At 43.5% G+C, this 13,106-nt stretch overlaps 1 protein-coding gene across 1 annotated transcript in view; it reads right to left on the minus strand.

The window, feature by feature from the left end:
- The window catches only part of ADCY1 (adenylate cyclase 1), a gene marked incomplete at its 5' end in the record, with an annotated part of 490,247 nt that overhangs the window by 162,639 nt on the left and 314,502 nt on the right, over positions 1–13,106 (minus strand). The window contains one exon of the mRNA XM_081342918.1: positions 12,259–12,417. Coding sequence (XP_081199044.1) covers positions 12,259–12,417 — 159 coding nt within the window. The remainder of the gene's footprint in view (positions 1–12,258; positions 12,418–13,106) is intronic.

The raw sequence follows: 13,106 nt of genomic DNA on the forward strand, positions 1-13,106 counted from the left end.
TCAATATGTCTGTCAGGGTGTGTAGTTCTGTTTGTATATGTGTTTCATCTGCAAGGCATCTGGTTCTTGTTATTAGTGTTTTGGCTACTGAATTTATTTGTGCTGGGTGATGATGTGATTGCGCATTGAGGTAACGGTTGGTGTGTGTTTTCTTTCGGTAGACTGTGTCCTAGGGTTCCGTTTTGTTTTTTGTATATAAGTACATCCAGGAAAGGTAACTGGTTGTTTGTTTCAATCTCCATGGTGAATTTTATTTTGGGATGTAGGCTATTCAGGTGTGTTAGGAAGTTTTCTAGCTCCTTTCTTCCGTGGGGCCAGATCACGAAGGTGTCATCCACATATCTGAGCCACAGTTTTGGTTTGTTTGTAGTCTTTTCTAGAGCGTTAGTTTCAAATTCTTCCATGAAAAGGTTGGCGATAACTGGTGATAGAGGGGATCCCATTGGTGCGCCTTCTATTTGTTTGTATCTCTGGCCTCTGTGTATGAAGTATGTGTTTGATAAGCAGTGTTCTGCTAGTTCTATAATATGGTTTGGTGGTTGGTATTTGCTTCTTATTGTTGATAGAGCTTCTTGGACTGGCACCTGGGTGAATAGTGATACCACATCGAAGCTGACTAGCAAGTCTTTTTGGTCTATCTGTAGATTTTTCACTAATTCTATAAAGTGGTATGAGTTTTGGACATATGAAGCTGCCATTTCTGCTAGAGGTTGTAATTGTTTTGCTAGGTATTTAGCTAAGTTTTGTAGTGGTGAGCCTATAGAACTTACTATGGGTCTTAGTGGGATTCCATCTTTGTGTATTTTGGGGAGGCCATATAGTTTTGGGCATCTGGATGACTTCTCCCTAGGAATGATTGTTTGTTGGATTTCTTGGCTTATAGAAGTTGATTTTATCTTTTTCTTGGTGGTCTCTTCTAGATAGGTTGTGGGATCTGTATATATAGGTTTGTATGTAGTTTCTTTGAGTAAGTTGGACAGTTTCTCTTCATAGTCTGATGTGTCCATTACCACTGTAGCATTGCCTTTATCTGCTGGTAGTATGATTATGCTGTTGTCTTTTCTTAGGTTTTGCAATGCTACTTGTTCTTCTTTTGTTAGGTTGCTTTTGGGTGGTTTGCTTGTGCATAGGATGTGGGTGACTTCATGTCTGACTTGGTCTGCTTCGTCTGTATTGAGTTTAGTTAAGCTGGTTTCCACTCCACATATGATGGTTTCTGTGGGAATTTTCTTTGGTGCAACAGCGAAGTTGAAACCTTTTGCTAGGACGTTTGTTTCTGCTGTTGTTAGTCTTCTGTGGGAGATGTTATGCACTACTTGTTGTAGATGTTGTTGTGGTGTGGTTGTTTGGTTGTTGTAGTTCTCTAATTGTTTGAGTTTCTTTGAATGTCTGTTGTTTTTATAGGTGGTCTCTGTTTCTGCTCTCCAAACCGCCAGTTGTTTCACTTTGTCCCATAGTATTGGGTGAATAATGTTGCTGAGTTTGAGATGTAATGTTAGTAGGTCCTTGTTTGTTTGGTCTAATTGAAATCTTTTATTGTGGAGTTCATTTCTTAGTAATGCCATTTCTGTTCTTCTTAGAATGCGTTTGGTTGAAGTGGTATTGATGTGGAATTTCAATTTGAAACAATTTGGTCTTATATTTAGGTCTCGACATTGGCATAGGAAAGGTATGTCACTTAGTATTCTTGCTCTTCGTACTTCTAACTTTTCATAAGTCCTGGTTAGTTGGTAGATGTCCTCCCCGTAGAGGTATGATATTTGTTTTCGTAGATTCTCGCGGGTGTCTGTATGTGTAGGTCTAGAGTCTCGGGTTTCTTCCCGCGTTCCTTTCATCTTCAGAAAGTTGTGGCGACGTTTCGACGAAATCCCATCTGTCATCATCAGGCCGGAGTATTCCTCCTGCTGCTTTCAGGAGCAATGCGTGTTCTGTCTGTTCCTTTCCTTCCAACTGCCGGTGGGGCTGTGTTCCGACTGGGTGGAGGTGTGGCTGCTTTCTGATTGGGTGGGGGTGTCCTCCGACTAGGTGGAGGCGTGGTTGTCTTCTGATTGAGTGGAGGCGTGGCTGTCTTCTGATTGGGTGGATGTGTGGTTGTCTTCCGATTGGTTGGAGGCGTGGCTGTCTTCTGATTGGGTGGGGTGTGTTCTGAATGGGTGGGGTTTTTTGTTGTGTCGTAATATCCTGAGTGTTGTGATTTGGTGTCCTGAGGAGTGGGCTGTGTAGTGGCCTCCAGAGCTTTGGCTTGGCTCCGAGTTCGAGGACCTGCCATGCATCTCTGGTATGGGTCAGTCAGGTTTGTGTGTGCGTTCTTCTGCTTGGGTGATAGCACTTTTGTTTGACTTGTTCTGTCTTCTGTGTGGGAGAGTTTTTGTTCTGGGTGTGGATGAGTCTTGTTGGGGCTGGTGGCATTTGGGGTTGTTTGTTGGTTTTTTAAATCCTTGTCCCATAGTATTGGGTGAATAATGTTGCTGAGTTTGAGATGTAATGTTAGTAGGTCCTTGTTTGTTTGGTCTAATTGAAATCTTTTATTGTGGAGTTCATTTCTTAGTAATGCCATTTCTGTTCTTCTTAGAATACGTTTGGTTGAAGTGGTATTGATGTGGAATTTCAATTTGAAACAATTTGGTCTTATATTTAGGTCTCGACATTAGCATAGGAAAGGTATGTCACTTAGTATTCTTGCTCTTCGGACCTCTAACTTTTCGTAAGTCCTGGTTAGTTGGTAGATGTCCTCCCCGTAGAGGTATGATATTTGTTTTCGTAGATTCTTGCGGGTGTCTGTATGTGTAGGTCTAGAGTCTCGGGTTTCTTCCCGCGTTCCTTTCATCTTCAGAAAGTTGTGGCGACGTTTCGACGAAATCCCATCCGTCATCATCAGGCCGGAGTATTCCTCCTGCTGCTTTCAGGAGCAATGCGTGGTCTGTCTGTTCCTTTCCTTCCAACTGCCGGTGGGGCTGTGTTCCGACTGGGTGGAGGTGTGGCTGCTTTCTGATTGGGTGGGGGTGTCCTCCGACTAGGCGTGGTTGTCTTCTGATTGAGTGGAGGCGTGGCTGTCTTCTGATTGGGTGGATGTGTGGTTGTCTTCCGATTGGTTGGAGGCGTGGCTGTCTTCTGATTGGGTGGGGTGTGTTCTGAATGGGTGGGGTTTTTTGTTGTGTCGTAATATCCTGAGTGTTGTGATTTGGTGTCCTGAGGAGTGGGCTGTGTAGTGGCCTCCAGAGCTTTGGCTTGGCTCCGAGTTCGAGGACCTGCCATGCATCTCTGGTATGGGTCAGTCAGGTTCGTGTGTGCGTTCTTCTGCTTGGGTGATAGCACTTTTGTTTGACTTGTTCTGTCTTCTGTGTGGGAGAGTTTTTGTTCTGGGTGTGGATGAGTCTTGTTGGGGCTGGTGGCATTTGGGGTTGTTTGTTGGTTTTTTAAATCCTTGTTTGCTGAAATTCGTTTGTCTATCAATGCTGGTTTCCACAGCAGAAACAAACGTCCTAGCAAAAGGTTTCAACTTCGCTGTTGCACCAAAGAAAATTCCCACAGAAACCATCATATGTGGAGTGGAAACCAGCTTAACTAAACTCAATACAGACGAAGCAGACCAAGTCAGACATGAAGTCACCCACATCCTATGCACAAGCAAACCACCCAAAAGCAACCTAACAAAAGAAGAACAAGTAGCATTGCAAAACCTAAGAAAAGACAACAGCATAATCATACTACCAGCAGATAAAGGCAATGCTACAGTGGTAATGGACACATCAGACTATGAAGAGAAACTGTCCAACTTACTCAAAGAAATTACATACAAACCTATATATACAGATCCCACAACCTATCTAGAAGAGACCACCAAGAAAAAGATAAAATCAACTTCTATAAGCCAAGAAATCCAACAAACAATCATTCCTAGGGAGAAGTCATCCAGATGCCCAAAACTATATGGCCTCCCCAAAATACACAAAGATGGAATCCCACTAAGACCCATAGTAAGTTCTATAGGCTCACCACTACAAAACTTAGCTAAATACCTAGCAAAACAATTACAACCTCTAGCAGAAATGGCAGCTTCATATGTCCAAAACTCATACCACTTTATAGAATTAGTGAAAAATCTACAGATAGACCAAAAAGACTTGCTAGTCAGCTTCGATGTGGTATCACTATTCACCCAGGTGCCAGTCCAAGAAGCTCTATCAACAATAAGAAGCAAATACCAACCACCAAACCATATTATAGAACTAGCAGAACACTGCTTATCAAACACATACTTCATACACAGAGGCCAGAGATACAAACAAATAGAAGGCGCACCAATGGGATCCCCTCTATCACCAGTTATCGCCAACCTTTTCATGGAAGAATTTGAAACTAACGCTCTAGAAAAGACTACAAACAAACCAAAACTGTGGCTCAGATATGTGGATGACACCTTCGTGATCTGGCCCCACGGAAGAAAGGAGCTAGAAAACTTCCTAACACACCTGAATAGCCTACATCCCAAAATAAAATTCACCATGGAGATTGAAACAAACAACCAGTTACCTTTCCTGGATGTACTTATATACAAAAAACAAAACGGAACCCTAGGACACACAGTCTACCGAAAGAAAACACACACCAACCGTTACCTCAATGCGCAATCACATCATCACCCAGCACAAATAAATTCAGTAGCCAAAACACTAATAACAAGAACCAGATGCCTTGCAGATGAAACACATATACAAACAGAACTACACACCCTGACAGACATATTGACAGCAAACAAGTTCCAAAAAAACAAAATCACCAATATAATTCAGCAGCGGACTCCGAAACAGAAAAACATCCAAGAAGAAGAACAGAACAACGGACGAGCCATCTTGCCCTACATAAAAGGAACAACCGACAAAATCAGTAAAGTACTACGCAAACATAACATCAAAACCGCATTTAACACTGACAGAAAGATATCAACCATCCTGAGAAATCCCAAAGACAAAATAGAACTGGAAAACCAGGGCATATACCAAATCCCATGCGCCTCCTGTCCAGCAACATACATCGGACAGACTAACAGAAGAATAGAGGTACGTGTAGAAGAACATAAGAACTCAGTACAGAAGAAAGATCACACATCTTCACTAGTACAACACATAAACACTACGGGACACAACATCAATTTCGAAGGTACAAAAACAATCGCCAAAATAGAACATCTCAATAGCAGAATAATCAGAGAAGCCATTGAAATAGAAAAACACCCAGACAGTATGAACAAGCGAGACGACACCTCCCGCCTACATGCCATTTGGAAACAAGGATTTAAAAAACCAACAAACAACCCCAAATGCCACCAGCCCCAACAAGACTCATCCACACCCAGAACAAAAACTCTCCCACACAGAAGACAGAACAAGTCAAACAAAAGTGCTATCACCCAAGCAGAAGAACGCACACACGAACCTGACTGACCCATACCAGAGATGCATGGCAGGTCCTCGAACTCGGAGCCAAGCCAAAGCTCTGGAGGCCACTACACAGCCCACTCCTCAGGACACCAAATCACAACACTCAGGATATTATGACACAACAAAAAACCCCACCCATTCAGAACACATCCACCCAATCAGAAGACAGCCACGCCTCCACTCAATCAGAAGACAACCACACCTCCACCTAGTTGGAGGACACCCCCACCCAATCAGAAAGCAGCCACGCCTCCACCCAGTCAGAACACAGCCCCACCGGCAGTTGGAAGGAAAGGAACAGACAGACCACGCATTGCTCCTGAAAGCAGCAGGAGGAATACTCCGGCCTGATGATGACGGATGGGATTTCGTCGAAACGTCGCCACAACTTTCTGAAGATGAAAGGAACGTGGGAAGAAACCCGAGACTCTAGACCTACACATACAGACACCCGCGAGAATCTACGAAAACATATATATATATATATATATATATATATATATATATATATATATATATATATATATATATATATATATATATATATATATATATATATATATATATATATATATACATACATACATAAGGTAAAGGTAAAGGTAAAGGTTCCCCCGCACATGCGTGCTAGTCGTTTCCGACTCTAGGGGCCAGTGCTCATCTCCGTTTCAAAGCCGAAGAGCCAGCGCTTGTCCGAGGACATCTCCGTGGTCATGTGGCCGGCATGACTAGACGCCAAAGGCGCACGGAACGCTGTTACCTTCCCACCGTGGTGGTCCCTATTTTTCTACTTGCATTTTTACGTGCTTTCGAACTGCTAGGTTGGCAGAAGCTGGGACGAGTAACAGGCGCTCACTCTGTTACGCGGCACTTGGGATTCGACCCGCCAAACTGCCGACCTTCTGATCGACAAGCTCAGCGTCCTAACCCACTGAGCCACCGCGTCCCTTATACATACATACATACATATATATATACATATATATATATATATATATATATATATATATATATATATATATATATATATATATACATATATATATATACACATATATATACATATATATATATACACATATATATACATATATATATATATATATATATATATATATATATATATATATATGCAAGTATCTGTTTCTCTAATTATATGTTTGTGTGTGTGTACACACACACACATATCTATCATTATCTATCTATTTATCTTTTATCATTATCTGTCTAATCTATTAGAAGCTAATGTAGGGATCTCAAATGAAAACTTTTGCCATTGCAAGCTCTTTTTTCGCTTTTAAGTGGAGGGAGATGATTTTGATGGAATGCAAAGGCTTAGGTGTCCTATTACTCATGTCATTTTTCAACTGTCAATAAACTTTTAAGATGTAGTCAAAAGTCTTTCATTTTGTTGAATTTACACACTGCATCAAGCTATAGTGTAAGAATCCATTTTTATCTCATTTCTAACTTCCTCTCTGTGAAAAACCCAAATCTCACCCCCCCCCTTCTGGATTCTGCCATTCCCAAGGAGGGAAAGAGAAGACAGGGTTGTTAATTGCCCATCTCTATCCCTTAGATGCAATGTTTGTTTATTCAGTCTGCCTGGAGGCCATCACAAAAGGCCAGGGAAGAAACCCTCTGAACTATGAAGAACAAAGAAAGGGGGTGGGGGGAATTCTGGTTTGTATCTCCAACTGGAATGTGAAGGGGAGGAAGTAATAATATTGCAAATGTACTGGTGTTTCTCTTTTCCGACGAGGGGTTTTGACACTTGAACCTTGACTGATCCGGGACTGACCAAATGGACTGATGGGAGGGGTTTTTACTCAGGGACACTTAAAAAGTATCAATCTGTGGGACAGTTTTCAGATCCTGTCTATCCTATCCACTGTCATTTATGTTTTAGTAAAAGTTCCTGTTGGACAAACTTGTCTCCAAGAGCTTTTCTTTCCTAAGATGTGGAATGGAGTGGGTTCTGACATTGGATAGGATCTTCATTAAGAGTCAACCTGGAAGGAAGAATCTTACTGGGGGATTTTGCAAAAAGTACAATGTCTAACAACAAGGCAAGGAAGGAAGAAAGCCCCATGGGAAGAGAACTTTCTCCCTGAATGAAACCCCACCAACGATCAGAAGCTGAAGCGTCATATTCCTCTGGGGAAGAGGTGGGGGAGATGCACGACCACAAACTGTAGTGGTTGATGGGAGTTGGAAGGAAAAGCAAGTGAGAAAAGGCATCGAGGAAAGTGACCCTGAGGCAGGGCGGTCACCAACATGAATGGAGGCAAGAGATGGAGAGTTCCCTGCACGTCAGTGAAGAGGATGGGAGTTATTCAACCCATGCGGAGTGGATCCTAGAGAAAGCTATTGACCTGATGAAAAAACCCTTAGCTCACTAAGAGAGGAGAAACCTGAAGACCACAGCAGCACCAGGGGCTGCAACTGAAGAGACAGTGGGGTGCGGATCCGGAACCTACAACACTGGGGCCGGCTGCTGTACCAGGAGCTGCCACCTCAGCAGCACCCATTCCCTGCTGAAACACAGACGGGGATCAGGATGGGGGGCAATACCGCCCTCTGCACAGACACCCATCCATTCAAAGACTACCACCTCTGGAAGTGAAATTCAGGGGAGAGCCACCATACTTGGGGGTTTTCCTAACCCAAGTCCTCAGCTATATGGAAGAATATGGATGGGACATCCCCAGTGACAAAGCCCACATCCGCATTGTACAATCTGCCCTGGACGGATTGGCTGCAGACCAGGTGGTGAACCTGCATGACTCCAATGCCCCAGAACCTTATGACTTCAACCGATTCATGTCATCCTTGAGGAGGTGGTTTTAGGACCCTTTGGCTGATCATAAGGCCTGAGAGAGAATCAAAATGGTGAGGTAGGGCAGACAGCCGGTGGCTGAATATACCCAAGAATTCCGAGCCATTGCCAGTAAGCTGAACTGGCCGGAAGACATCCTCTTTAGCCATTTCAAAGATGGGCTAAACTACGCCCTGTATGATGCTTGCCTGCCTTGAGGAGACTGACACCCTCTCAATGACAAGGATGTCCTGGCAGAGGAGGCGGAGATACACCTACTAAAAAGGCACTGCCGGGTAAAACCACGGGCCTGCCCACCGCCCAAGCAAACATGTGAGCCAGCGAAACCACTGTCCACGGCTAAGAAATCAACAGGTTGTTTCAAATGCAGGAGAGAGGGTCACCTCACCACTGAATGCCCTAAATGACTCTGGCTGCACATTCTGCCTCATCAGCCTGACACCGGGGGAGAATTTGGGCATTCCGGTGAGGAGACTAAAACAATCAATCTCCTCTGGCCAGTTAGATGGATCCAAAGCAGGGGGTTGCCAGATACCCTAGCCACCTTAACAGTTCCCCTGTCCCTTGGGACCCATGAGGAAGACATAACGTTTGTAGTGAACCCAGCCATGGAATGCCCAATGATTTTAGGACTGGAATGGCTGAAGAAATGGAACCCCTGGGTAAATTGGAGGACAGCAGAACTCAACTTCCCGGAGGAGCATAGGAACATAAAACCCCAAAGCACCCCCCAACCTGAAGAGAGGAGACAGGATCAGTGGGGGAAGAGAAGAGGTTACCAGAAATACTGGAGGAATACATGGACCTTGGTGAAGTTTTCAGTGAGGAACGGGCAGAGGAGCTTCCCCCTCACCGACCCACAGACTGTGCTATAGAATTCAAACTCCCAAAGCCCAGGATGTACTCCATGAGCCCCAAAGAAACAGTAGAGATGGAAAGATTCATTTAAAAAAAACCTAGAAAGGGGATTTATTGAGCCTGGCAAACCCAAAGGGGCCACCCTGGTCCTGTTCAGGGAGAAATAGGATGGCACTCTTCGTTTGTGCATGGACTACTGTGCCCTTCACACAATTAATGAATGTAATCTGTATCCCCTACCCCTAATGTAGGATATGCTATCCCACCTATCGAAAGGAAGGATTTTTACCAAACTAGACCTGGAAGACTCCATTCAATTGCCCAATGGGTTACTACCAGTTCAAAGTCCTGCCATTTGGACTGCAAGGGGCCCCCGCAGTTTTTGTGCAATTAATTAATGAAGTGCTACGACAGCACCTAAATAAGGGGGTCCTGATTTACCTAGATGACATCCTTATCTTCACTGAGACCAAAGAGGAGCATATTAACCTAGTCAGAGCAGTTCTGAAAAAATTGCGGGCTGCCCACCTATATGCAAAATTATCGAAATGTGAATTCCACCAGGAAAGAATAGACTACCTGGGATATCGCATATCCCCACAGGGCATCGAAATGGACCCTGAGAAAGTCAGGGCAGTATTAGAATGGGCACCCCCCCACACACAGAAGCAATTGCAAAGTTTCTTGGGGTTTGCAAACTTCTACCGCTAATTCATCCCTTTGTTTGCCCAAATAGCCCTGCCACTCAGAAACCTGTTGAAAATGAGGGGGCAGTGGGTTCCCCAGTGAAACCCAGCCAGCCCCTGAAGTGGACAATGGAATGTCAAGAAGCATTTGAGAGGCAAAAGAGGCTTTTTTCTGCCGAATCTGTACTGAGACACTTAGATCCTGATAAACCTTTTGTAAAACAGGCAGACGCGAGAGATGTGGCAGTGGGAGCTGTATTATTACAGGAAAATGATGAGGGGGCATTGCAACCATGTGCATGTACGTCCAGGAAACTCACGGAGACAGAACAATGTTGGGCCATGTGGGAAAAGGAGGCATACGCTGTGAGGTGGTCATTACTTACATGGTGCCATTTCTTTGAAAGCAATAAAATCCCCTTCCAGGTCTGAACAGACCACAAAACTTTGGAAGCACTAAAAACACCTAGGAAACTCTCTCCTAAGCAAGCCCGCTGGTCCCAACAATTTCACTGATTTCACTGATTCCATTTCACTCTTAAACACTTCCATTTCTTGGCTGATGCATTATCTCACATACCCCAATATAACAGCACACGGGTCACTGACTCTAAACCACTTATGCCCAAACAACAAATGGCAGCACCAGTAACCACCAGGATCCAAGCTAAAATAAAGCCACGGGTGGATAGCCAAACTGGAATAGAATTCCGGAAGTCTTTGGAAACTGATGAATGGTTCCAGAAAAATAGACATGTGTGGACCATCAAAGATGGACTACCCTGGGTGGGTGAGAAGTTATACATACCTGCCACCCAGAGGATGAATTTCATGCAGTTGTGCAATGATACAAAATCAGCAGGACATTTTGGTTTTGTAAAAACCCTACACTTAAGTAAAAGGCAATTTTGGTGGCCATCCATGAAAAAGGACATAGAAAGCTACGTGGCCAGCTGCCAAACTTGAGCGACGGCTAAGAGGCTGCAAGGGAAGTCGCCAGGACTGTTACAACCAGTGGTGAACCCCTCAGCCCCATGGAAAGAGATAGCCATGGATTTTATAGTGGAATTACCAGAAAGCAACGGGAACACTGTAATCTGGATGGTCACGGACTTGTTTTCCAAACAGGTGCACTTCATCTCTTGCCAAAAGATCCCCACCATAAAAGCCTTAGCGAACCTTTTCATGAACCTTTTCATGCAGCATATTTACAGATTGCATGGGGTACCACAACACATCATATCTGATGGGGGGTGCAATTTACGTTGGCATTTTGGAAAGAATTTTTATCCCTTTTAGGAACCACCCAAGGACTGTCATCTAGTCCAGGGCTTTTCAACCTTTTCACCCATTGTACCACTTTTAGGATATGGCAACATCCGAGTACCACCAGTCGCCTAGCAAGGTGTCAAAAACCTGATGACCAAAAAAAAAAAAAGGAAAAATATGATGAAGTACAGGTAGTCCTCAACTTACAACAGTTTGCTTAGTGACTGTTCAAAGTGGCCCTCCAAGCCACTTTGAGCAAGACACCTGTCTGCCTGCCCGCTCTTCCTCATGTCCAAGGTTTTCATTGTTGTGAGCATTTCTGTTGAGGATGGGCAGTGGGGGTGGGGTGGAGGGGGTGTTTGGTTTTTATTTCCCCCCTCCTCTGTTGGGTGGTTGCAGCAGGTTTCAGTCACTTCGCATGACCCTGGGACACTGTGACTGTCATAAATATGAAGCAGTTGCCAAGCATCTAAATGTAAATGATAAGACCCTGGTGATGCTGCAACATTTCAACTGACCGGCACTTCTTCTGGGTTCAAAAGCACCAGGATCAGTGCTGAGTTCCAGCTGGTGACTCACACTGATCCTGGAGCTTACGCTGAGCCCTGACAATCTTGCAGCTCCAGCCATCTCTCGCTCAAGCTTGTGCGGTGCTGCTACCAGTTCAGCTCATTCCCTTCCCCCGCTACCACTTTTCTAGGATGGTCATATACCACCCGCCAGGTGCCAATGTACCACAAGTGGTACCTGTACCACTGGTTGAAAAGCCCTGATCTAGTCATCATCCTCAGATGGATGGATCGGCTGAACGTTCGAACTCAGTACTTCAGCAATATTTAAGATGCTTTATTAATTTCCAGCAAATAAATTGGACGGACCTACTACCTTTTGCAGAAGTGGCATATAATAACGCAGTCCACTCCAGCACAGGTTACATTCCTTTTCAAATAGCTACCGGTTAAAGTTTCAACCCCATGCCAGAACTAACCCCAAATGAACCGGTAATCCCATCACTGAAGGATTGGATTGCACAATTACAAAACATCTGGCCAATTGTCAGGAAAGCTTTAGACAAAGCTAGACAAGCATTCAAAGCACAAGCAGTGGCACCAGTATACTATTTTTGCTTCAGAAATAAGTAACTGGCAAGCATATTGAGACTTACCCAGGCAACCCTCCAGCTTCCATTACATTAGCAAGAGTCACATCATTTGACCAAACATCATACTGCCATTTACGAAGACCCAGCACTCCACAAAGAACTCTTCCAGTGTGCAAACCAACTCTCATATTGAGATCTACTTCAGTGGCTTCAGCTACTGATCTGAAATATACAAAAATCAGATTATTTATCAAAAGATTATCTTTCTATCTTTCTTTCATAAAATCAAAGGTTTAAAAACTTCAGTGTTGCTGATACCACTTGGGTTACAATGGCAATTGGGACCAAAATTTCCATTATTAAACAATGCTTAGTCATAAAGCCTATGGTCATGTGACCACATTGCTTAGTGATAGCAATCATGCAATTCTGGATGACATTGTAATCCTAGGACCCACAGGTTGTTACATGGGAAAATACTTAATCAGATGTGTGGGTGAAAACCCAAGAACAATATTGAAAATTTTATTGATAACATTATCAAGTGATATATGCAGACATTATATAAAGAACTTGGTATAAGATTAAATCTTTAAATCTGTCAATTTTGCTTGAAAAGATCAGAATTTTCTTCAGCCATGCCCTGTGGGCTAGTGAAGAGATTTCATTACACTAATTCAAAAAGATAAGCCATTCACATGGTATTTATATATTCTATGGTATAAGCACTCCTTGAATTAAAACTGTAAGTAAGCCTGGCAATTACAGTTTTAAATTGTCAGGGTCTTAAAGCAGATCATAATGTGACCAGACTTGATTTTATGACTTTTTTTGTGATGGTCATTAAACAAATGTGGACATTAAACGAACCTATTGTTTGCTACGGGTCAGTTCTTGATATAAACTGGAAG

Source organism: Vipera berus, assembly GCF_964194415.1.
Source record: "Vipera berus genome assembly, chromosome: Z".
Lineage (NCBI taxonomy): Eukaryota > Metazoa > Chordata > Lepidosauria > Squamata > Viperidae > Vipera > Vipera berus.